General features: G+C 45.6%; 1 protein-coding gene across 1 annotated transcript in view; it reads right to left on the minus strand.

Moving 5' to 3' along the window:
* The window catches only part of LOC139391251 (zinc finger protein ZFPM2-like), a 202,561-nt gene that overhangs the window by 142,858 nt on the left and 34,565 nt on the right, over positions 1 to 25,138 (minus strand). The window contains exon 2 of the mRNA XM_071138907.1: positions 11,166 to 11,324. Within this exon, the coding sequence (XP_070995008.1) occupies positions 11,166 to 11,324 (159 nt within the window). The remainder of the gene's footprint in view (positions 1 to 11,165; positions 11,325 to 25,138) is intronic.

Raw genomic sequence — 25,138 nt, forward strand, 5'->3', positions numbered from 1 at the left:
GACAGAGACAGATATACATAGAGGGATAGAGACAGAGACAGATATACATAGAGGGAGAGAGACAGAGACAGATATACATAGAGGGAGAGAGACAGAGACAGATAAACATAGAGGGAGAGACAGAGACATATATACATAGAGGGAGAGAGACAGAGACAGAGACAGATATACATAGAGGGATAGAGACAGAGACAGAGACAGATATACATAGAGGGATAGAGACAGAGACAGATATACATAGAGGGAGAGACTGAGACAGATATACGTAGAGGCAGAGACAGAGGGAGACATACATAGAGGGAGAGAGACAGAGACAGAGACAGATATACATAACGGGAGAGAGACTGAGACAGATATACATAGAGGCAGAGACAGAGGGAGACATACATAGAGGGAGAGCGAGAGAGAGAAGGGAGAGAGAGAGACACGGGAGAGAGAGAGAGACAAGGGAGAGAGAGAGAGAAGGGAGAGAGAGAGAGAGACAAGAGAGAGGGAGAAGGGAGAGAGAGAGACAAGGGAGAGAGAGAGAGAGAAAAGAGAGATTGAGAGAAGGGAGAGAGAGAGAGACACGGGAGAGAGAGAGAGAGAGAGAGAGAGAGAGAGACAAGGGAGAGAGAGAGAGAAGGGGGAGAGAGAGAAGGGGGGAGAGAGAGAGAGAGAGAAGGGAGAGAGACAGAGAGAAGGGAGAGAGAGAGATAGAAGGGAGAGAGAGAGAGAGAAGGGAGAGAGAGAGAGAGAAGGGAGAGAGAGAGAGAGAGAAGGGAGAGAGAGAGAGAGAGAATGGAGAGAGAGAAGGGAGAGAGAGAGATAGAAGGGAGAGAGAGAGAGAGAGAGAGAAGGGAGAGAGAGAGAGAGAGAGAGAGAGAGAGAGAGAGAGAGAGAGAGAGAGAGGGGAGAGAGAGAGAGATATATAGAAACGGGAGAGAGAGAAAGAGATAGAAGGGAGAGAGAGAGAGAGAGATAGAAGGGAGAGAGAGAGAGAGAGATAGAAGGGAGAGAGAGAGAGAGAAGGGAGAGAGAGATAGAAGGGCGAGAGAGAGAGATAGAAGGGAGAGAGAGAGAGAGATAGAAGGGAGAGAGAGAGAGAGAAGGGAGAGAGAGAGAGAAGGGAGAGAGAGATAGAAGGGAGAGAGAGAGAGATAGAAGGGAGAGAGAGAGAGAGAGATAGAAGGGAGAGAGAGAGAGATAGAAGGGAGAGAGAGAGAGAGATAGAAGGGAGAGAGAGAGAGAGAGAAGGGAGAGAGAGAGAGAGAAGGGAGAGAGAGATAGAAGGGAGAGAGAGAGAGATAGAAGGGAGAGAGAGAGAGAGAGATAGAAGGGAGAGAGAGAGAGATAGAAGGGAGAGAGAGAGAGAGAAGGGAGAGAGAGAGAGAAGGGAGAGAGAAAGAGAGAGAGAGAGAAGGGAGAGAGAGAGAGAAGGGAGAGAGAGAGAGAGAGAGAGAGAGAGAGAGATAGAAGGGAGAGAGAGAGAGATGGAGACTTTGACTTTTGGTCTTTCTTTATTGAAACATTCTCAATTCATTTAAAACTCACCCCCCCACTCCTAAAATAAAAAAATAAATAAAAAAATAAATAAAAAAATAAATAAAAAATATATCCTGTACTGCATTCATGTACCATACTCATCTTTCCATCTACCACATGATACAAAAACCCATACACAAAAAACCCTCTCCTACAACCGTATATCCAAAACATCTTCCCCAGCAATACAGACAGCCCCCCCAACACACCATATCTCCTCAAACATCTCCACACATTTGATCATTTTATAGAACTCAAACTCAACCCTAAGGCGCGCAGAGACCATCCCATTAAACAGTAGTAAAGGGTCTGTTATCCCCCCACCTTTAACCCTGTTCCTCCTTGTTAGCCAAATAGCTAACTTTGCCTGAGCAAACAGAAAATTCAACAAAACACATTTTTCTTTCTCCTTACTCGAAAACCTGTATCCCATTATAAACATCCCAACAGCAAAAACCACCCCCAACCTGTCACACAGACATTCCAACAGAGACATTAATGGCATTAACCTGGTGCACACAGAAAACACATGAATTACAGTTTCTTTCATTTGACAGAAAGGACACCCCTGCCCAATTCCCGGATCAACCCGTGCCAACCAGCTGTTAGTGGCCAGGGCTCCATGAAGAACCCTCCACTGGAGGTCCCCTGACCTCTTTGGTACTGGGGGTTTGTAGAGCGCCCTCCATCTAAAACCCACCATACTCTCCGCCCCACATACCCCCTGCCACTGATGTGCCTTCACTCCTGTTAGGCTTCTAATGCTCCTAACCTTAACGCAGAGGTTGTAGAGGGCTTTACCTCCCACCCCCTCAAACTCCCCCAGGCTCGGAGTGTTAAAATCTAACAAGTCCTCCAGACCCCCTTGCCAGTCTCCAGTCTCTGCCATCACCTGCAGTGGCGGGAACATTGGTGGCCCCTCTCCCTTTGGCCTCTCAAACACCCCCCTTACCGGCTCAGACAGTGCCTCCTGGACCTCCTCCAGGAATCTCTCCAGCAGCCTAAGAGACGTTATTCCTGTTTGTTGCGCCAAGACCTCCGGGGTTTTCCACCCCTCCTCTCCCAGCAGTCTCAGGTCACCCAGCCTTTGTAAACCCCCTGCCATCAATTGCCTCTGCAGGGTGGCCGACTGAACCGATCTCAAAGGGATGGCTGGGTTGTGGAAGATAGGCTCCTCCCACACCCACTGCCCAGGCTCCACACCCCCTTCTCGTGTGGGCCTTAGCAGCTGCCAGGCCCTCAGCACCGCAGAGTAAAACTCTGAGAGACCTGCTGTACTCAGCCTCTCCAGCTTCATGAGGAACAGCTGCCGGTCCAACCCTAATCCGCCAGCTCTCCTCAGCAGCGCGCATGCTGGTTCCCTCCAGCCAACATCAGTGTGGTACAGCAGTCTCTGCACCGCCTTTAGTCGGAAAGCAGCCATCCTGCTCTCCAGCTCCACCAGGCCCTGTCCTCCTTCGTGGACGGTCATGTACAAAACTGCTGCCTTCAGCCAGTGATGTCCCGACCAAAAGAAGTCCACCAGCTTGCGTTGCAGGTCTGCAAGCAGACCGGCGGGGGGGTTGAGGACAGCCAGTTTATGCCACAAGGAAGATGCCACCAGGTTGTTGATTATCAGCACCCTCCCTCTATATGACACTTGGGACAGGAGCCACCTCCACCTGGCCAGTCTTGACACCACTGCCTGTGACAGCCCCTCCCAGTTCTTGCTGACCCACCTCTCCGAGCCCAGGTACACCCCCAACACTTTAAGCCCTTCACAACCCCACTGCAAACCCCCTGGAAGCAGAGGAGGAGCCCTATCCCCCCATGCCCCACATAACAGAGCTTTGCTCTTTCCCCAGTTTACCTTAGCTGATGAAGCTCCCTCGTACACCTTCAGACTAGTCTCTAGTTCCTGCATATCTTGCCCATCCCTGACCATCACAGAAACATCATCTGCATATGCTGAGACTGCTATTCCTGTCACCACATCCATGCCTGTCCAGCACACTCCCCGCAGTCTCCTGCGTAGCAGTCCTAAAAAAGGCTCAATGGCTAGTGTGTACAGCTGCCCAGATAGAGGGCATCCTTGTCTAATACCCCGTCTCACCCAGACTGGCCTACTGAGCCCCCCTCCCACCTTAACCATACATGACGCCCCAGCATACAACAGCTTCACACAGGTCACAAACCTCTTCCCAAACCCAAACACAGACATCACATTAAACAGATACTCATGATCCACTCTATCAAAAGCCTTCTCTTGATCTAAAGAGACCAGTCCAAAGTTCACATTAGAACCTCTCGACAAGTCCAACATGTCCCTAATCAAGAACAAGTTGTCCGTGATTGAGCGTCCCGGTACACAATATGTCTGGTCCTTGTGTATTATAGAGTCCAGATGGGACTTCAGTCTGTTAGAGAGGACCTTGGCAAAAATCTTGTAGTCCGCACAGAGTAATGCCACAGGCCTCCAGTTCTTAAGTTCACACAAGTCCCCTTTTTTGGGCAGGAGAGTCAGAGCCGCCCGACGGCAGCTCATCGGCAACTCTCCTACCCCGACGCATTCACGCAACACGCAAAATAAATCCTGTCCAATTGTTCCCCAGAATTTTTTGTAAAATTCCACTGGAAGTCCATCGACCCCAGGTGCACGACCGGGGGACATCTGGGTTACTGCCTCTGCCAGTTCATGTGACAACAGAGGAATGTCCATTTCATCCCTCTGTGCCCGAGAGAGCTTAGGGAGTCCTGCGAACAAGACCTGAGCACACATAGGATCACACATTTCTGCCCTATACAATTCAGTATAAAACTCCACAGTCCGCTCCCGCATCTCCCCCACCACAGAGGTCACCCGCCCATCAGACAGCCGTAGACAATGCATACCCTTGGCTTCACTGCTCTGTCTTTCCAAACCAAAGAAGAAGGAGCTGGGAGCATCCATCTCCTTGAGCATGGAGAACCTAGCTCTTACAAGTGCTCCCTTTGCTTTAACCTGGAAAAAACTGCCCAGGTCCCTACGTAATTCGGCTAAGTTAGCCTGGAGGCCTACATTGCCTTGCCCCACCATCTCTACCTCCATCTCACTAATACACCGCTCTAGTTCCCCCAATACTCTCCTAGCCTCTGAGGATGAGAGAGCAGTATACTGTTGACAGAAAAGCCTAATTTGCACTTTCCCCACATCCCACCATTGACTCAGAGACTCATACTCCTCTCTTCGCTGCCCCCATCTTTCCCAAAAAGTCTGGAAACCTGAGCAAAAAGTGGCATCTTGTAAGAGCTTTACATTGAACTTCCAATAAGATGCCTGCCGGGGCCCTGGTGAAATAGACAGCCGAGCCATGGTTATGTGGTGATCCGAAAACCCCACTGGGAGAATGGTAGCACCCAGTAGCCTATTGCTCTGATTCCTGGACATGTAAAAACGATCAAGTCGAGCTGCACTCACCCTAGCCCCAAAAACCTTCACCCACGTATACTGTCTTGTGTTTGGATGTTTAGTTCTCCAAACATCCACTAGGTCAAACTGATTAAAGATATCCCTTAACACTCCCACTGACACTGAATGAGGCTCTTCCCCATTTCTGTCTTTTGTAAAATCCATTGTACAGTTCCAGTCACCTCCGATCACCAGCGTCTCCTCAGGCGCTACTTGTGAGAGTTCCTGTCTAAGACTCCCAAATAGAACCCCTCTTTCTCTCCCTGTGTTAGGCGCATACACATTTATAAAGACAAAACACATGTTGTTAATTTCTGCTTTAACAACAAGCAACCTACCCCTACACACCTCCTTTGAGGAGCAAATTTTTACAGCCAGACCCGGTGCAAAAAGGACTGCCACCCCTGCACTAAGATTTGTCCCATGGCTCAACACACTTGCCCCTTTCCACCAGAGCCCCCAATCAACTTCATTCACCACATCACTATGCGTCTCCTGCAGAAACAACACCTGTACTTTTTTTTGTTTTACATATTCACCCAACACACTCCTCTTTCCCGCATCTCTGGCGCCATTTATATTGAGCGAGCCTACCCGAAGAGTCTCCATAAGAAGTGGGAGAAAAGCCAGCAGAGAAATAGACCAATAGCAAAGCTCAAAAAGCCCCAGTGTCAGTAAGAAATTAAACATTTAAACAGTGTCTGAAGGTAAACCTTTACGCACTGTTGTGACCCACTTCCTCAACCTAAACCGTTTCCTGGGTGAGAGGACTCCATGCCCCTCATTTCTCATAGCATGTTGTACTGATCTTACAAACTTTCTAGGATCAGGAAAAAAAGCCTCAAGATTAACTTTTTTCCCCTTAGTCTCATTCAGGAACCTTGTCAGTTCTCTCAACGTGTACTTAGACCCCTCGGGTTGACTGGCTGTCAGCTCCGGGCCAATTGAAGAGGAGTCTGAAAAAAATAACTCCTCATCCTCTTCCTCAGACTCACTTTCCTCCTCTTCTCTATCTCCCACCCTGACCACCTGCCCTTTCTCTCTGGTTAGGGCCTCACCCACAGCAACAGGCAACATTTCCATGGTGCCTTTGTCCACACCCTTTTTCTTTTTCCTCTTGACACCCTCCTCCTCCCCCCCTAATCTCTTACACTTCCCCACTATACTCTCCTCATCCACTAGAATAACCTGACTAGACGCAGTATCATCTGCACCACCCTCCATAGCATGACTAGGGCCAGCCTCAGCTACACCACCCTCCATAGCATGACTAGGCCCAGCATCATCTGCACCACCCTCCATAGCATGACTAGGGCCAGCCTCAGCTACACCACCCTCCATAGCATGACTCGGCTCAGCATTATCTGCACCACCCTCCATAGCATGACTCGGCCCAGCATCATCTGCACCACCCTCCATAGCATGTCTAGGCCCAGCCTCAGCTACCCCACCATCTCTAGCCTGACTAGACCCAGCCTCTGCTTCTCCACCATCTCTAGCCTGACTAGACCCAGCCTCCACTACCCTACCATCTCTAGCCTGACTAGACCCAGCCTCTGCTTCTCCACCATCTCTAGCCTGACTAGACCCAGCCTCCACAACCCTACCATCTCTAGCCTGACTAGGCCCAGCCTCATCTACACCACCATCTCTAGACTGACTAGACCCAGCCTCTGCTATCTGCATCTCCTTACCCCCTGCATTTTGACCTCGATTTCCCCCACCTGCCGTTGTACCTTCACCTTGTCTATGGCCTTTATGTGGGCACGCAAAACTCTTGTGCCCCAAATCCCCACATTCAAAACACCGTAGACTATCTGTGCTGGCAAAACCGGCATAGAGCCCCTCCCCATGCCTCACTTTAAAATGCACATTTAGCTGTTGCTCATTATTGTTCAGAAACATAAACACTTGCCTCCTGAACGAAACAACGTGCTTAACGGCATCTGCCTGAAAACCTGCTGACAGTACACGGAAACCGCTAGCAAACTTACCAAAACGACTCAGCTCTTTCCTAATTTGATCATCCGTAATAAACGGAGGCAAATTTGCCACTACAACTCTTGTTGAAGGGGTAGAGAGAGGTGAAATTGACACCAACACATCCCTTACAAATATTCCGCTAGCAATTAGCCTACCGACCAAATTAGCCCTTTTCATGAACACAACCACAGCTTTGTTCATTCTAGAAGCAGAATGTATAAACTCAGCTCCTACCTGTTCACCGACCGCGAGCAGAACCTCCTCCACCTTAACTCCGTTCTCAGGAACACACCTGAATCCATGCTGTATCGACAGCGTCTCCTCCGCGCTAGGCTGAGAAGCCATTGCGCACACTACACCTTCCAACCCCCAGGAAAGTTACTCTGTCCTCTTCCACCCTAACTTTGAAAAAGAAAACCTTGGATACCGCTAAAAACAAATATTTCATTAACCCTCCACCATAGAAAATAACATGTAAATAAAAGAATCAAGAAAGTTAGTTAGGATAGAGCTTTCCACACCAAACACTCAAACTCCAAAAAACTCCCAGCATGCACAGAGAGAGAGAGAGAGAGAGAGAGAGGGAGAGAGAGAGAGAGAGAGAGAGAGAGAGAGAGAGAGAGAGAGAGAGAGAGAGAGAGAGAGAGGGAGAGAGAGAGAGAAGGGAGAGAGAGAGAGAGAGAGAGAGAGAGAGAGAGAGAGAGAGAAGGGAGAGAGAGATAGAAGGGAGAGAGAGAGAGATAGAAGGGAGAGAGAGAGAGAGATAGAAGGGAGAGAGAGAGAGAGAGAAGGGAGAGAGAGAGAGAGAAGGGAGAGAGAGATAGAAGGGAGAGAGAGAGAGATAGAAGGGAGAGAGAGAGAGAGAGATAGAAGGGAGAGAGAGAGAGATAGAAGGGAGAGAGAGAGAGAGAGAGAGAGAAGGGAGAGAGAGAGAGAAGGGAGAGAGAGAGAGAGAGAGAGAGAGAGAGAGAGAGAGAGAGAGAGGGAGAGAGAGATAGAAGGGAGAGAGAGAGAGATAGAAGGGAGAGAGAGAGAGAGATAGAAGGGAGAGAGAGAGAGAGAGAAGGGAGAGAGAGAGAGAGAAGGGAGAGAGAGATAGAAGGGAGAGAGAGAGAGATAGAAGGGAGAGAGAGAGAGAGAGATAGAAGGGAGAGAGAGAGAGATAGAAGGGAGAGAGAGAGAGAGAGAAGGGAGAGAGAGAGAGAAGGGAGAGAGAGAGAGAGAGAGAGAGAAGGGAGAGAGAGAGAGAAGGGAGAGAGAGAGAGAGAGAGAGAGAGAGAGAGAGAGAGAAGGGAGAGAGAGATAGAAGGGAGAGAGAGAGAGATAGAAGGGAGAGAGAGAGAGAGAGAGAGAAGGGAGAGAGAGAGAGAGAGAGAGAGAGAGGGAGAGAGAGAGAGAGAGAGAGAGAGAGAGACAAGGGAGAGAGAGAGAGAAGGGGGAGAGAGAGAGAGACAAGGGAGAGCGAGAGAGAGAAGGGAGAGAGAGAGACACGGGAGAGAGAGAGAGACAAGGGAGAGAGAGAGAGAAGGGAGAGAGAGAGAGAGACAAGAGAGAGGGAGAAGGGAGAGAGAGAGACAAGGGAGAGAGAGAGAGAGAAAGAGAGATTGAGAGAAGGGAGAGAGAGAGAGACACGGGAGAGAGAGAGAGAGAGAGAGAGAGAGAGAGAGACAAGGGAGAGAGAGAGAGAAGGGGGAGAGAGAGAAGGGGGGAGAGAGAGAGAGAGAGAGAAGGGAGAGAGACAGAGAGAAGGGAGAGAGATAGATAGAAGGGAGAGAGAGAGAGAAGGGAGAGAGAGAGAGAGAAGGGAGAGAGAGAGAGAGAGAGAAGGGAGAGAGAGAGAGAGAATGGAGAGAGAGAAGGGAGAGAGAGAGATAGAAGGGAGAGAGAGAGAGAGAGAGAGAGAGAGGGGGAGAGAGAGAGAGAGATATAGAAACGGGAGAGAGAGAAAGAGATAGAAGGGAGAGAGAGAGAGAGAGATAGAAGGGAGAGAGAGAGAGAGAGATAGAAGGGAGAGAGAGAGAGAGAGAAGGGAGAGAGAGATAGAAGGGAGAGAGAGAGAGATAGAAGGGAGAGAGAGAGAGAGATAGAAGGGAGAGAGAGAGAGAGAGAAGGGAGAGAGAGAGAGAAGGGAGAGAGAGATAGAAGGGAGAGAGAGAGAGATAGAAGGGAGAGAGAGAGAGAGAGATAGAAGGGAGAGAGAGAGAGATAGAAGGGAGAGAGAGAGAGAGATAGAAGGGAGAGAGAGAGAGAGAGAAGGGAGAGAGAGAGAGAGAAGGGAGAGAGAGATAGAAGGGAGAGAGAGAGAGATAGAAGGGAGAGAGAGAGAGAGAGAGAGATAGAAGGGAGAGAGAGAGAGAGAGAGAGAAGGGAGAGAGACAGAGAGAAGGGAGAGAGATAGATAGAAGGGAGAGAGAGAGAGAGAAGGGAGAGAGAGAGAGAGAAGGGAGAGAGAGAGAGAGAGAAGGGAGAAGGAGAGAGAGAATGGAGAGAGAGAAGGGAGAGAGAGAGATAGAAGGGAGAGAGAGAGAGAGAGAGAGAGAGGGGGGGAGAGAGAGAGAGAGATATAGAAACGGGAGAGAGAGAAAGAGATAGAAGGGAGAGAGAGAGAGAGAGATAGAAGGGAGAGAGAGAGAGAGAGATAGAAGGGAGAGAGAGAGAGAGAAGGGAGAGAGAGATAGAAGGGAGAGAGAGAGAGATAGAAGGGAGAGAGAGAGAGAGATAGAAGGGAGAGAGAGAGAGAGAGAAGGGAGAGAGAGAGAGAAGGGAGAGAGAGATAGAAGGGAGAGAGAGAGAGATAGAAGGGAGAGAGAGAGAGAGAGATAGAAGGGAGAGAGAGAGAGATAGAAGGGAGAGAGAGAGAGAGATAGAAGGGAGAGAGAGAGAGAGAGAAGGGAGAGAGAGAGAGAGAAGGGAGAGAGAGATAGAAGGGAGAGAGAGAGAGATAGAAGGGAGAGAGAGAGAGAGAGAGATAGAAGGGAGAGAGAGAGAGAGAGATAGAAGGGAGAGAGAGAGAGAGAGAAGGGAGAGAGAGAGAGAAGGGAGAGAGAAAGAGAGAGAGAGAGAAGGGAGAGAGAGAGAGAAGGGAGAGAGAGAGAGAGAGAGAGAGAGAGAGAGAAGGGAGAGAGAGATAGAAGGGAGAGAGAGAGAGATGGAGAGAGAGAGAGAGAGAGAGAGAGAGAGAGAAGGAGAGAGAGAGAGAGAGAGAGAGGGAGAGAGAGAGAGAGAGAGAGAGAGAGAGAGAGAGAGAGAGAGAGAGAGAGAGAGAGAGAGAGAGAGAGAGAGAGAGAGAGAGGGAGAGAGAGAGGGAGAGAGAGAGAGAGAAGGGAGAGAGAGAGAGAGAGAGAGAGAGAGAGAAGGGAGAGAGAGATAGAAGGGAGAGAGAGAGAGATAGAAGGGAGAGAGAGAGAGAGAGATAGAAGGGAGAGAGAGAGAGAGAGAAGGGAGAGAGAGAGAGAGAAGGGAGAGAGAGATAGAAGGGAGAGAGAGAGAGAGAGATAGAAGGGAGAGAGAGAGAGATAGAAGGGAGAGAGAGAGAGAGAGAAGGGAGAGAGAGAGAGAAGGGAGAGAGAGAGAGAGAGAGAGAGAGAAGGGAGAGAGAGAGAGAAGGGAGAGAGAGAGAGAGAGAGAGAGAGAGAGAGAGAGAAGGGAGAGAGAGATAGAAGGGAGAGAGAGAGAGATAGAAGGGAGAGAGAGAGAGAGAGAGAGAGAGAGAAGGGAGAGAGAGAGAGAGAGAGAGAGAGAAGGGAGAGAGAGAGAGAGAGAGAGAGAGAGAGAGAGAGAGAGAGAGAGAGAGAGAGAGAGAGAGAGAGAGAGAGAGAGAAGCAGTGTTGTGGGTGATCTAAATCATCTAAATCAATCCGCTGCTCTAAGGTACATTCTGTGAATCATAAAGAAAAGATTCAACCCAGAACACAGAGATACAGCATCATTTCCCACATTGTTAAAGTCCTGTCAGACTGCCCTGACTGTGTCCAGGTTTGTTTCTGTGTACCATGCCATTCAAAGAGTTGGAAAATCTTACCAGTCACGTGAATGGGGAGTCAACCCATTTCGGTCTACAGACGACCACTGCAGGGTTCTCAACCACTACTGCTCTAACTACCATCTTAATAGTACAGTATATATCCTGTAAATACTAGAATTATTGAAATGTGGAACCCATATATTGTAATGTCTATGACTGCCATGTAGGTATTATTAAAACTAGGAGAACTAGGAGAATGCAGGTCACCTTTGTTGCAGTAAAACTCAATGTCCTCACAGCTCATGTTCTCTGACTCAAACTCTGCTGAGAAGTTATCCTCTGTGGAGAACTCATCTTTGGCCATGAGCTCGTTCTCCTCCGACACACACTCCTCCTCTTCCCCCAGGGCGCCATCCTCTAGGGGACCTGGACACACACACACACACACACACACACACACACACACACACACACACACACACACACACACACACAGAGTTATTTGATATATACTGTTTAGACATACTGTATAAGACACAATTAGACAAAACTGAATGTTCTTGGCCAATTAAACACATAACTACTCCATCTAAACTAGGCATTGAAGAAGTGTATTGTGGATGTTATGCACCTGAAAGCAACCTGACTTGTAAAATAAATGACAGGTACCGACCGACTGAACCAACCCTCTGAGAGAGAGAAAGGATAAAAGTTCCTCTGTGACTTTCACTCGAGCATCAGCATGGGAGGTCTGAAGAAAATGCTTGTATTAATTTGTTAGCCTTATCAGAAGGTACAATGTTGATTTCCCATTTACAATTCCTGCCCCCAGGTAACACACCAGAGCAATCGTAAAGGAGACATTTTTCTGTGTGATTAATTTTCTCCCTGTGTGCAATATTATTTCTTTAAATCTAAATGATTTCAGAGTTTTGGCTTGTAGCTGTACATCTCTTCTGGTATTTGCATATTACCATTTTGCTTCAATAAATTGGTGCTGATGGAATTACAGTATAGCAGCCTGATTTGTATTAGTTCAGAAAACATTTCGCCCTGCATCTGAATATTATTAAAATAATGCATTTTACACACCTCTCCTCCTCCCCCCAAAATATCTCTAATGTCCCCAGGAAATTAGCATAGCAAAAAATAACGGAATTGATTTAACTTTAAGGTTAGTTTGCATTTGAAAAAGACACTCTTGCCAGTCCCCACTCAAACCTGCATCCTTATCCTAACTTTTTTTCTCTCCCTCTTAAACTGAGAATGAATAATCATATCAAACGTGGCGTTGTCAGCGGCTGGTAGATACAAACGTTCATCTCTTTCAGTCTGTCACACTTGAGCTTCACTGCAGCCTCTCTATCAGGTGCCATATTGGAGTCTCTGACAGACAGAAAGCTACATACGTACACTACCCTGATATCCTCTCAGCACCTTCCTATGTGTTTGTGCCATTGTAGCAGGGACTAGATCCCCACAGCTTTTAATAAAGCAATAATTTGGTTTAAAAAAAACTGGTGTGCCTCTCCAGTTTCCCTTTCTTCCCGCGCGGAGCTTCATAAAAGACCCCCTGATCTCCACAAACTGCTTGCTCTTTTCATTAGGTTTCTAAATGACTCCTTTGTAGCAGGCTACATCTGCAGGAGCCCTGGACATGAAACGAATTAGCACACACATCTCTAATAGACACACTATGGAGGGGAGAGAGAGACAGAGAGAGAGACAGAGAGAGAGAGACAGAGAAAGAGAGAGAGAGAGAGAGAGAGAGAGAGAGAGAGAGACAGAGAGAGAGACAGAGACAGAGAGAGAGAGAGAGAGAGAGAGAGACAGAGAGAGACAGAGAGAGAGAGAGACAGAGACAGAGAGAGAGAGGGAGCGACAGAGAGAGAGAGAGACAGAGAGAGACACAGAGAGAGAGAGAGACATGTGTATGTGTATATACAGTGCCTTGCGAAAGTATTCGGCCCCCTTGAACTTTGCGACCTTTTGCCACATTTCAGGCTTCAAACATAAAGATATAAAACTGTATTTTTTTGTGAAGAATCAACAACAAGTGGGACACAATCATGAAGTGGAACGACATTTATTGGATATTTCAAACTTTTTTAACAAATCAAAAACTGAAAAATTGGGCGTGCAAAATTATTCAGCCCCCTTAAGTTAATACTTTGTAGCGCCACCTTTTGCTGCGATTACAGCTGTAAGTCGCTTGGGGTATGTCTCTATCAGTTTTGCACATCGAGAGACTGAAATTTTTTCCCATTCCTCCTTGCAAAACAGCTCGAGCTCAGTGAGGTTGGATGGAGAGCATTTGTGAACAGCAGTTTTCAGTTCTTTCCACAGATTCTCGATTGGATTCAGGTCTGGACTTTGACTTGGCCATTCTAACACCTGGATATGTTTATTTTTGAACCATTCCATTGTAGATGTTGCTTTATGTTTTGGATCATTGTCTTGTTGGAAGACAAATCTCCGTCCCAGTCTCAGGTCTTTTGCAGACTCCATCAGGTTTTCTTCCAGAATGGTCCTGTATTTGGCTCCATCCATCTTCCCATCAATTTTAACCATCTTCCCTGTCCCTGCTGAAGAAAAGCAGGCCCAAACCATGATGCTGCCACCACCATGTTTGACAGTGGGGATGGTGTGTTCAGGGTGATGAGCTGTGTTGCTTTTACGCCAAACATAACGTTTTGCATTGTTGCCAAAAAGTTCAATTTTGGTTTCATCTGACCAGAGCACCTTCTTCCACATGTTTGGTGTGTCTCCCAGGTGGCTTGTGGCAAACTTTAAACTACACTTTTTATGGATATCTTTAAGAAATGGCTTTCTTCTTGCCACTCTTCCATAAAGGCCAGATTTGTGCAATATACAACTGATTGTTGTCCTATGGACAGAGTCTCCCAACTCAGCTGTAGATCTCTGCAGTTCATCCAGAGTGATCATGGGCCTCTTGGCTGCATCTCTGATCAGTCTTCTCCTTGTATGAGCTGAAAGTTTAGAGGGACGGCCAGGTCTTGGTAGATTTGCAGTGGTCTGATACTCCTTCCATTTCAATATTATCGCTTGCACAGTGCTCCTTAGGATGTTTAAAGCTTGGGAAATCTTTTTGTATCCAAATCCGGCTTTAAACTTCTTCACAACAGTATCTCGGACCTGCCTGGTGTGTTCCTTGTTCTTCATGATGCTCTCTGCGCTTTTAACGGACCTCTGAGACTATCACAGTGCAGGTGCATTTATACGGAGACTTGATTACACACAGGTGGATTGTATTTATCATCATTAGTCATTTAGGTCAACATTGGATCATTCAGAGATCCTCACTGAACTTCTGGAGAGAGTTTACTGCACTGAAAGTAAAGGGGCTGAATAATTTTGCACCCCCAATTTTTCAGTTTTTGATTTGTTAAAAAAGTTTTAAATATCCAATAAATGTCGTTCCACTTCATGATTGTGTCCCACTGAGCTGAGACACAGGGAGAGAGAGAGAGAGAGACACACAGAGAGAGAGAGAGAGAGAGAGACAGACAGACAGACAGACAGACAGACAGACAGACAGACAGACAGACAGACAGACAGACAGACAGACAGACAGACAGACAGACAGAGAGAGAGAGAGAGAGAGAGACAGACAGACAGAGAGAGAGAGACAGACAGAGAGAGAGGCTGTAAATTAGGATACAGTTTTATAATCTTGTCTGACGTCTTCTACTGACTCCACCAGGAGTGAAGGAGAGTGGAACATGAATGGAGTCGATGAGTCTTCTCCGCCATCGCTTCAGATGATACTGAGAGATTCATATCTCCACTATCAAGGGCAGATTGCATGACTGAAGTTAAACCCGTCTGCCTATTGAGGAGCGACAGAAGAGGAAAATACCTCTCTTTCCTCTGTCTGTATCCGTTTACATTCATTACACAGCTGAAAAGGGGATGTGTGTGTACAACTGAACGATTCTACCTCATTGCAGGGTAAATTAAACACCATTATTTGGCCTTACAAAATACATCTGTAGTTCAATAAGACGAGATGGGAGATTGTCATGGCCAATAAGAACAGAGATGGGGAAGATGAGATAGGATACAGTCTGCTATAATGGTTCTCTTGTGTCCTCTACTCTAGCAACACAAGTTGTGATAACCAAATCAACTCAAAAAATATTACCAGTATTATTGCATATTGTAAAATAAAGTGAGATCCAAACATAGTCGGACACATGAAAGGAGTTTGGAAGGCTACTTCTTGGGGTCTGCGTAGATTACCAAAGTTTGAATGCTTCCCTCACATGTTCAGTTTATTATACAGTATTCATAGCATGGAGAGACCTGAAAGTATTTCAGAGACAGCAATGATAAGAATAATGACTTTCTAAATGACTAACACTGCACTCCTAACTCATTTTAACTTTCAAAAAATGTGCAATACTTTAAGAAAAAATGGTATATATATATTTTATGTTAACCTGACATAATATCATTTAAAAGTCTGCATTAAGGTGTGTGTAATAGAATAAACATGGCAAAAACAAATGTAGACATTAATAAATGCATTTCTAGAATTGGTGGGGGAGCGCAGAGATGGAGGCGCGGTTGATTCAAAACAGCACACTCTGTCAGTCATCTATTGTATATATGAATCACTGGTTTCTATAGGTGCTGGGGAACAGCCCAAAGGAATGTGTGATCCTTTACCCGCTTATTAACCCTCCTCTAGAGTTCAGTAGGACACTGACACCCTACACCCACTTACCAACCTTTCTTTTCCCAACACTAACCAACATCACAAAAAGGCTCTTCCTTCTTCTTTGGAAAGCTTCTAATGTTCAGTATTGACTCAGACAAACGCCCCGTTCCCATAGAAAATGAAGTATTACTGCCATACCTGTGTCAACCAAACCTGCATGATTGCCATGGTAGTCAGGTATATCTGTGTCTACTCCAGCCCTGCCAGCCACTGACCATCAGCCCTGACTCTATCACCCATATCCATCTAGGTCTGACTGTATCACCCCTATCCATCTAGGTCTGACTGTATCACCTCTATCCATCTAGGTCTGACTGTATCACCTCTATCTATCTAGGTCTGACTGTATCACCTCTATCTATCTAGGTCTGACTGTATCACCTCTATCCATCTAGGTCTGACGGTATCACCTCTATCCATCTAGGTCTGACGGTATCACCTCTATCCATCTAGGTCTGACTGTATCACCTCTATCTATCTAGGTCTGACTGTATCACCTCTATCTATCTAGGTCTGACTGTATCACCTCTATCCATCTAGGTCTGACTGTATCACCTCTATCTATCTAGGTCTGACTGTATCACCTCTATCTATCTAGGTCTGACTGTATCACCTCTATCCATCTAGGTCTGACTGTATCACCTCTATCCATCTAGGTCTGACTGTATCACCTCTATCTATCTAGGTCTGACTGTATCACCTCTATCTATCTAGGTCTGACTGTATCACCTCTATCTATCTAGGTCTGACTGTATCACCTCTATCCATCTAGGTCTGACTGTATCACCTCTATCTATCTAGGTCTGACTGTATCACCTTTATCTATCTAGGTCTAACTGTATCACATCTATCTATCTAGGTCTGACTGTATCACCTCTAATTCAATTCAATTCAATTCAATTCAAGGGCTTTATTGGCATGGGAAACATGTGTTAACATTGCCAAAGCAAGTGAGGTAGAGAACATACAAAGTGAATATATAAAGTGAAAAACAACAAAAATTAACAGTAAACATTACACATACAGAGGTTTCAAAACAGTAAAGACATTACAAATGTCATATTATATATATATACAGTGTTTTAACAATGTACAAATGGTTAAAGGACACAAGATAAAATAAATAAGCATAAATATGGGTTGTATTTACAATGGTGTGTGTTCTTCACTGGTTGCCCTCTATCCATCTAGGTCTGAGTGTATCACCCCTATCCATATAGGTCTGACTGTATCACCCCTATCCATCTAGGTCTGACTGTATCACTCCTATCCATCTAGGTCTGACTGTATCACCCCTATCCATCTAGGTCTGACTGTATCACCCCTATCCATCTAGGTCTGACTGTATCACCCCTATCCATGTAGGTCTGACTGTATCACCCCTATCCATCTAGGTCTGACTGTATCACCCCTATCCATCTAGGTCTGACTGTATCACCTCTATCTATCTAGGTCTGACTGTATCACCTCTATCTATCTAGGTCTGACTGTATCACCTCTATCTATCTAGGTCTGACTGTATCACCTCTATCTATCTAGGTCTGACTGTATCACCTCTATCTATCTAGGTCTGACTGTATCACCTCTATATATATAGGTCTGACTGTATCACCTCAATCTATCTAGGTCTGACTGTATCACCTCTATCCATCTAGGTCTGACTGTATCACCTCTATCCATTTAGGTCTGACTGTATCACCTCTATCCATCTAGGTCTGACTGTATCACCTATATCTATCTAGGTCTGACTGTATCACTCCTATCCATCTAGGTCTGACTGTATCACCGCTATCCATCTAGGTCTGACTGTATCACCCCTATTCATCTAGGTCTGACTGTATCACCTCTATCTATCTAGGTCTGACGGTATCACCTCTATCTATCTAGGTCTGACTGTATCACATCTATCTATCTAGGTCTGACTCTATCACCTCTATCTATCTAGGTCTGACTGTATCACCTATATCTATATAGGTCTGACTCTATCACCCATATCCATCTAGGTCTGACTGTATCACATCTATCAATCTAGGTCTGACTGTATCACCTCTATCCATCTAGGTCTGACTGTATCACGTCTATCCATCTAGGTCTGACTGTATCACCTCTATCCATCTAGGTCTGACTGTATCACTATCCATCTAGGTCTGACTGTATCACCTCTATCCATCTAGGTCTGACTGTATCACCTCTATCCATCTAGGTCTGACTGTATCACCTTTATCCATCTAGGTCTGACTGTATCACCTTTATCCATCTAGGTCTGACTGTATCACCTCTATCCATCTAGGTCTGACTGTATCACTCCTATCCATCTAGGTCTGACTGTATCACCTCTATCTATCTAGGCCTGACTGTATCACATCTATCTATCTAGGTCTGACTGTATCACCTCTATCTATCTAGGCCTGACTGTATCACCTCTATCCATCTAGGTCTGACTGTACCCCTATCACCCCTATACATCTAGGTCTGACTGTATCACCTCTATCCATCTAGGTCTGACTGTATCACCTTTATCCATCTAGGTCTGACTGTATCACCTTTATCCATCTAGGTCTGACTGTATCACCTCTATCTATCTAGGTCTGACTGCATCACCTCTATCCATCTAGGTCTGACTGTATCACCTTTATCCATCTAGGTCTGACTGTATCACCTTTATCCATCTAGGTCTGACTGTATCACCTCTATCCATCTAGGTCTGACTGTATCACCTCTATCTATCTAGGTCTGACTGTATCACCTCTATCCATCTAGGTCTGACTGTATCACCTCTATCCCTCTAGGTCTGACTGTATCACCTCTATCCATCTAGGTCTGACTGTATCACCTCTATCCCTCTAGGTCTGACTGTATCACCTCTATCTATCTAGGTCTGACTGTATCACCCCTATCCATCTAGGTCTGACTGTATCACCTCTATCCATCTAGGTCTGACTGTATCACCTCTATCTATCTAGGTCTGACTGTATCACCTCTATCTATCTAGGTCTGACTGTATCACCTCTATCCATCTAGGTCTGACGGTATCACCTCTATCCATCTAGGTCTGACGGTATCACCTCTATCCATCTAGGTCTGACTGTATCACCTCTATCTATCTAGGTCTGACTGTATCACCTCTATCTATCTAGGTCTGACTGTATCACCTCTATCCATCTAGGTCTGACTGTATCACCTCTATCTATCTAGGTCTGACTGTATCACCTCTATCTATCTAGGTCTGACTGTATCACCTCTATCCATCTAGGTCTGACTGTATCACCTCTATCCATCTAGGTCTGACTGTATCACCTCTATCTATCTAGGTCTGACTGTATCACCTCTATCTATCTAGGTCTGACTGTATCACCTCTATCTATCTAGGTCTGACTGTATCACCTCTATCCATCTAGGTCTGACTGTATCACCTCTATCTATCTAGGTCTGACTGTATCACCTTTATCTATCTAGGTCTAACTGTATCACATCTATCTATCTAGGTCTGACTGTATCACCTCTAATTCAATTCAATTCAATTCAATTCAAGGGCTTTATTGGCATGGGAAACATGTGTTAACATTGCCAAAGCAAGTGAGGTAGAGAACATACAAAGTGAATATATAAAGTGAAAAACAACAAAAATTAACAGTAAACATTACACATACAGAGGTTTCAAAACAGTAAAGACATTACAAATGTCATATTATATATATATACAGTGTTTTAACAATGTACAAATGGTTAAAGGACACAAGATAAAATAAATAAGCATAAATATGGGTTGTATTTACAATGGTGTGTGTTCTTCACTGGTTGCCCTCTATCCATCTAGGTCTGAGTGTATCACCCCTATCCATATAGGTCTGACTGTATCACCCCTATCCATCTAGGTCTGACTGTATCACTCCTATCCATCTAGGTCTGACTGTATCACCCCTATCCATCTAGGTCTGACTGTATCACCCCTATCCATCTAGGTCTGACTGTATCACCCCTATCCATGTAGGTCTGACTGTATCACCCCTATCCATCTAGGTCTGACTGTATCACCCCTATCCATCTAGGTCTGACTGTATCACCTCTATCTATCTAGGTCTGACTGTATCACCTCTATCTATCTAGGTCTGACTGTATCACCTCTATCTATCTAGGTCTGACTGTATCACCTCTATCTATCTAGGTCTGACTGTATCACCTCTATCTATCTAGGTCTGACTGTATCACCTCTATATATATAGGTCTGACTGTATCACCTCAATCTATCTAGGTCTGACTGTATCACCTCTATCCATCTAGGTCTGACTGTATCACCTCTATCCATTTAGGTCTGACTGTATCACCTCTATCCATCTAGGTCTGACTGTATCACCTATATCTATCTAGGTCTGACTGTATCACTCCTATCCATCTAGGTCTGACTGTATCACCGCTATCCATCTAGGTCTGACTGTATCACCCCTATTCATCTAGGTCTGACTGTATCACCTCTATCTATCTAGGTCTGACGGTATCACCTCTATCTATCTAGGTCTGACTGTATCACATCTATCTATCTAGGTCTGACTCTATCACCTCTATCTATCTAGGTCTGACTGTATCACCTATATCTATATAGGTCTGACTCTATCACCCATATCCATCTAGGTCTGACTGTATCACATCTATCAATCTAGGTCTGACTGTATCACCTCTATCCATCTAGGTCTGACTGTATCACGTCTATCCATCTAGGTCTGACTGTATCACCTCTATCCATCTAGGTCTGACTGTATCACTATCCATCTAGGTCTGACTGTATCACCTCTATCCATCTAGGTCTGACTGTATCACCTCTATCCATCTAGGTCTGACTGTATCACCTTTATCCATCTAGGTCTGACTGTATCACCTTTATCCATCTAGGTCTGACTGTATCACCTCTATCCATCTAGGTCTGACTGTATCACTCCTATCCATCTAGGTCTGACTGTATCACCTCTATCTATCTAGGCCTGACTGTATCACATCTATCTATCTAGGTCTGACTGTATCACCTCTATCTATCTAGGCCTGACTGTATCACCTCTATCCATCTAGGTCTGACTGTACCCCTATCACCCCTATACATCTAGGTCTGACTGTATCACCTCTATCCATCTAGGTCTGACTGTATCACCTTTATCCATCTAGGTCTGACTGTATCACCTTTATCCATCTAGGTCTGACTGTATCACCTCTATCTATCTAGGTCTGACTGCATCACCTCTATCCATCTAGGTCTGACTGTATCACCTTTATCCATCTAGGTCTGACTGTATCACCTTTATCCATCTAGGTCTGACTGTATCACCTCTATCCATCTAGGTCTGACTGTATCACCTCTATCTATCTAGGTCTGACTGTATCACCTCTATCCATCTAGGTCTGACTGTATCACCTCTATCCCTCTAGGTCTGACTGTATCACCTCTATCCATCTAGGTCTGACTGTATCACCTCTATCCCTCTAGGTCTGACTGTATCACCTCTATCTATCTAGGTCTGACTGTATCACCTCTATCCATCTAGGTCTGACTGTATCACCTCTATCCATCTAGGTCTGACTGTATCACCTCTATCCATCTAGTTCTGACTGTATCACCTTTATCCATCTAGGTCTGACTGTATCACATCTATCCATCTAGGTCTGACTGTATCACCTCTATCTATCTAGGTCTGACTGTATCACCTCTATCCATCTAGATCTGACTGTATCACCTCTATCTATCTAGGTCTGACTGTATCACCTCTATCTATCTAGGTCTGACTGTATCACCTCTATCCATCTACGTCTGACTGTATCACCTCTATCCATCTAGGTCTGACTGTATCACCTTTATCCATCTAGGTCTGACTGTATCACCTCTATCCATCTAGGTCTGACTGTATCACCTCTATCTATCTAGGTCTTACTGTATCACCTCTATCTATCTAGGTCTGACTGTATCACCTCTATCTATCTAGGTCTGACTGTATCACCTCTATCTATCTAGGTCTGACTGTATCACCTCTATCCATCTAGGTCTTACTGTATCACCTCTATCCATCTAGGTCTGACTGTATCACCTCTATCCATCTAGGTCTGACTGTATCACCTCTATCTATCTAGGTCTGACTGTATCACCTCTATCCATCTAGGTCTGACTGTATCACCTCTATCCATCTAGGTCTGACTGTATCACCTCTATCCATCTAGGTCTGACTGTATCACCTTTATCCATCTAGGTCTGCATGTTCTTCAGCCGAAGGAAGAAACTTCAGCCCAGTTTGAAATACTAACACAGTGGAGAAGTCACTGCTAATAGGGCTGAGCTGAATGCAGACCAACTGTGATCACAGTGCTTCTTTTGTTCAAGCCATGGCCTTTGTGTGGTAGAAATCAACTGAGACCCATGGAGCCCTAGACTGATACGGTTTTACCCTGTGGAGTCTATATAAACCATTGGCTAATACTCTGACCACAGGCTATGATGAACAGAATATTCATGAGTCAAGCACCTGGGAGCAGAGGTAGCTAGCTATACAGACTATCAGTCGATTTGTTTTCTCCACAGCGGGCGTCAATGAACTCAGCGGACGAAAGGAAAAAACGACATAGTTCCCCAAACATTTGAGTGAAGGAATACAAATAAATTGAGCTCTAAACAAATATCTTAGCCTTGTATGAGTGACTGCTTATTTCATGGCCTGCTTTTTCCAGCCCGTCTGCTTGTGGTTGGGCTGTGATAGCAATACCAGCCATTATCAGCCGGATCCACAGTGTGATGTCTGGATCACAAACCAGGCCTCCTCTATAGCCTCCTAATTAGAAGTCAGGTAATTGAATCTGACAGAACAATGCAGCAGATCTCTAGAAGCATGGAAATCATTTTTCTCCCACCTATACAGTTTTTCATCAGAAGGTCCATTGAAAATGGGTCCAAGCTGGCCTGGGGATAAAACATAGCACCTGAGAGAGACTAAACATGAATTCATAATGCCAGCCTAAAACCCAACAGGGCCACTCAGCTCAACCCCTGCCAACTTCCACTGTGACTGGTCCTTTGTGCCAATGCTGATACTGTGCCTTTACACTTCCAGGTGAACTAATGCACACTCCATATATATACACACACACACACACACACACGCACGCACACACACACAGACGCACACAAAGACACACACACACACACACAGACACACATGCTCTGGCAGACGCATTCGCAGACACATTCACAGACACACACACCACACACAGACACACACACACGGTAGGCCACTAACTTATGCAGGGGTAATATAGACATTGTCTCAAGTTACTAAGCTACCATGGAGATAATGTACACCCCTACCACCAGACACACAGAGATACACACACACAGGCGTTTACCCACACAGCTTGAGAAAAGAAACACATTCACTCTATCTGATCTGAGAACCTGAAGAAGTATTTTGTCTGGTCCTGTGCAGTTTCCTAGTGTGGTTATAAGTCTGAGAGGGAGGGCGGGAGAGAGTGAGAGGGAAAGAGAGAGAGGAGAGAGATAGAAAGAGAAAGAGAAAGAGAGTGAGGGAGAGAGAGAGAGGAAGAGTGAGAGAGAGAGAGAGAGAGAGAGAGAGAGAGGAGAGAGATAGAAAGAGAAAGAGAGTGAGGGAGAGAGAGAGAGGAGAGAGATAGAAAGAGAGAGAGAAAGAGAGAGTGAGGAAGAGAGAGAGAGGAGAGAGATAGAAAGAGAGAGAGAAAGAGAGAGTGAGGAAGAGAGAGAGAGGAGAGAGATAGAAAGAGAGAGAGAAAGAGAGAGTGATGAAGAGAGAGAGAGGAGAGAGATAGAAAGAGAAAGAGAAAGAGTGAGAGAGAGAGAGAGGAGAGAGATAGAAAGAGAAAGAGAAAGAGAGTGAGGGAGAGAGAGAGAGAGGAAGAGCGAGAGAGAGAGAGAGAGGAGAAAGATAGAAAGAGAAAGAGAAAGAGAGTGAGGGAGAGAGAGAGAGAGAGAAAGAGAGTGAGGAAGAGAGAGAGGAAGAGAGAGAGAAAGAGAGAGAGAGTGAGGAAGAGAGAGCGAGAGAGAGAGAGCGAGAGAGAGAGAGCGAGAGAGAGAGAGAGAGAGAGAGAGAGAGACTGGGGGTAACATATTCTCTGATGCTCTCGCTTCTCCTATAATGACCTTTGGGATGCAGAGGGCTCTGGCAGCTTAGGAGAAGGCCGGCTGTGTGTGTTACAGGGCTGCACTCATTTAATCCGTGATCACCGTAATAAAATAGATACACCATTTACTCAATTCTTAATGGCTTAATGTGTAACAGCAACCCTCAAAGGGATTCTTCATCTTAAAGTACTTGATTGCATAAAATCTAACCCTGTGATCAGACTAAATGTGTGGAGCGAATGTTGCATTTACCATCTGTATATTTTACTGTGTCTGTGTGTGAATTAATTTGATTTGTGTATTCAGAACGGTTGGAGGAGTGGTGGAACAGTGGAGACGGATGTGCTCTCCGCTGTCTGTGACCGACAATAAGCAATGCTATTGTTTAACTTGATTTTCCGGTTGCTAAGCAATGTAATTTTGGTGATTAGAAATGGCAGCGTTCCTAAATTCGGGCACTTACAATCAACAGTCAACAAACTCACCACCGATACTTGTTTGGGAATTGTGGTGAAAAGAGGGAGAATGTGGGGGTGGGGATTAATCTGAGGCTGGCTGACAACACACACACGCACACACACACACACACACACACACACACACACACACACACACACACACACACACACACACACACACACACACACACACACACACACACACACACACACACACACACACACACACACACACACACACACACACACACATCACTCTGTGAGGCTGCAGGATGGCTCCACTGAAGACATGGCAGTGCCTCTGTTGTCAGTCATGCCAATGACATCATGTCTAAAAGTTTACGACTCGCAGTTTGAGATGGAATCATTGGTACGGCAGAGAGAGAGAGAGAAAGAGAGAGACCCGTTGTCTATGATTGTCTGAGCTATGGTCTTCTAACTGCAGATTCCTCACGGTAGTAGGAAGAGCATTAACCAAGTACAAACAATGTAATGAATAGCAATCAGCATCAATCTAGTATTTAGATCAGACAAAAGCAGGATTTTGATGGTGTTTGCTGACTTGCATGTTGTTTATCTCACTATTAAAGGGAAATAGCACATTGTTATTTCTTCATCCAATGAATTTGAATTGGAATCGCATGAAAACATACTGGCATTTTACTATCCCATTAAAATGCTGGAGGTACCTCAGAGCAGGCCTGCGGCCCTCGGCAGACGTCAGCTTCTCTGTGGAGCTCGCTGCCTGGGTTCATTTTGCTTCACTTTACTCAGGCACCTAACTGGCGACTGACGGCTCTTTCCACTAACGTCACAGGGTGGTCCTCTATAGCACAAATAAAAGGGAAGGGTTCAACGAAACTCAGGGGTTAGCTAGCAGACGATCGCTTGTTTTTACAGCCACACAAGCCAT

Source organism: Oncorhynchus clarkii, chromosome 3 (assembly GCF_045791955.1).
Source record: "Oncorhynchus clarkii lewisi isolate Uvic-CL-2024 chromosome 3, UVic_Ocla_1.0, whole genome shotgun sequence".
NCBI lineage: Eukaryota > Metazoa > Chordata > Actinopteri > Salmoniformes > Salmonidae > Oncorhynchus > Oncorhynchus clarkii.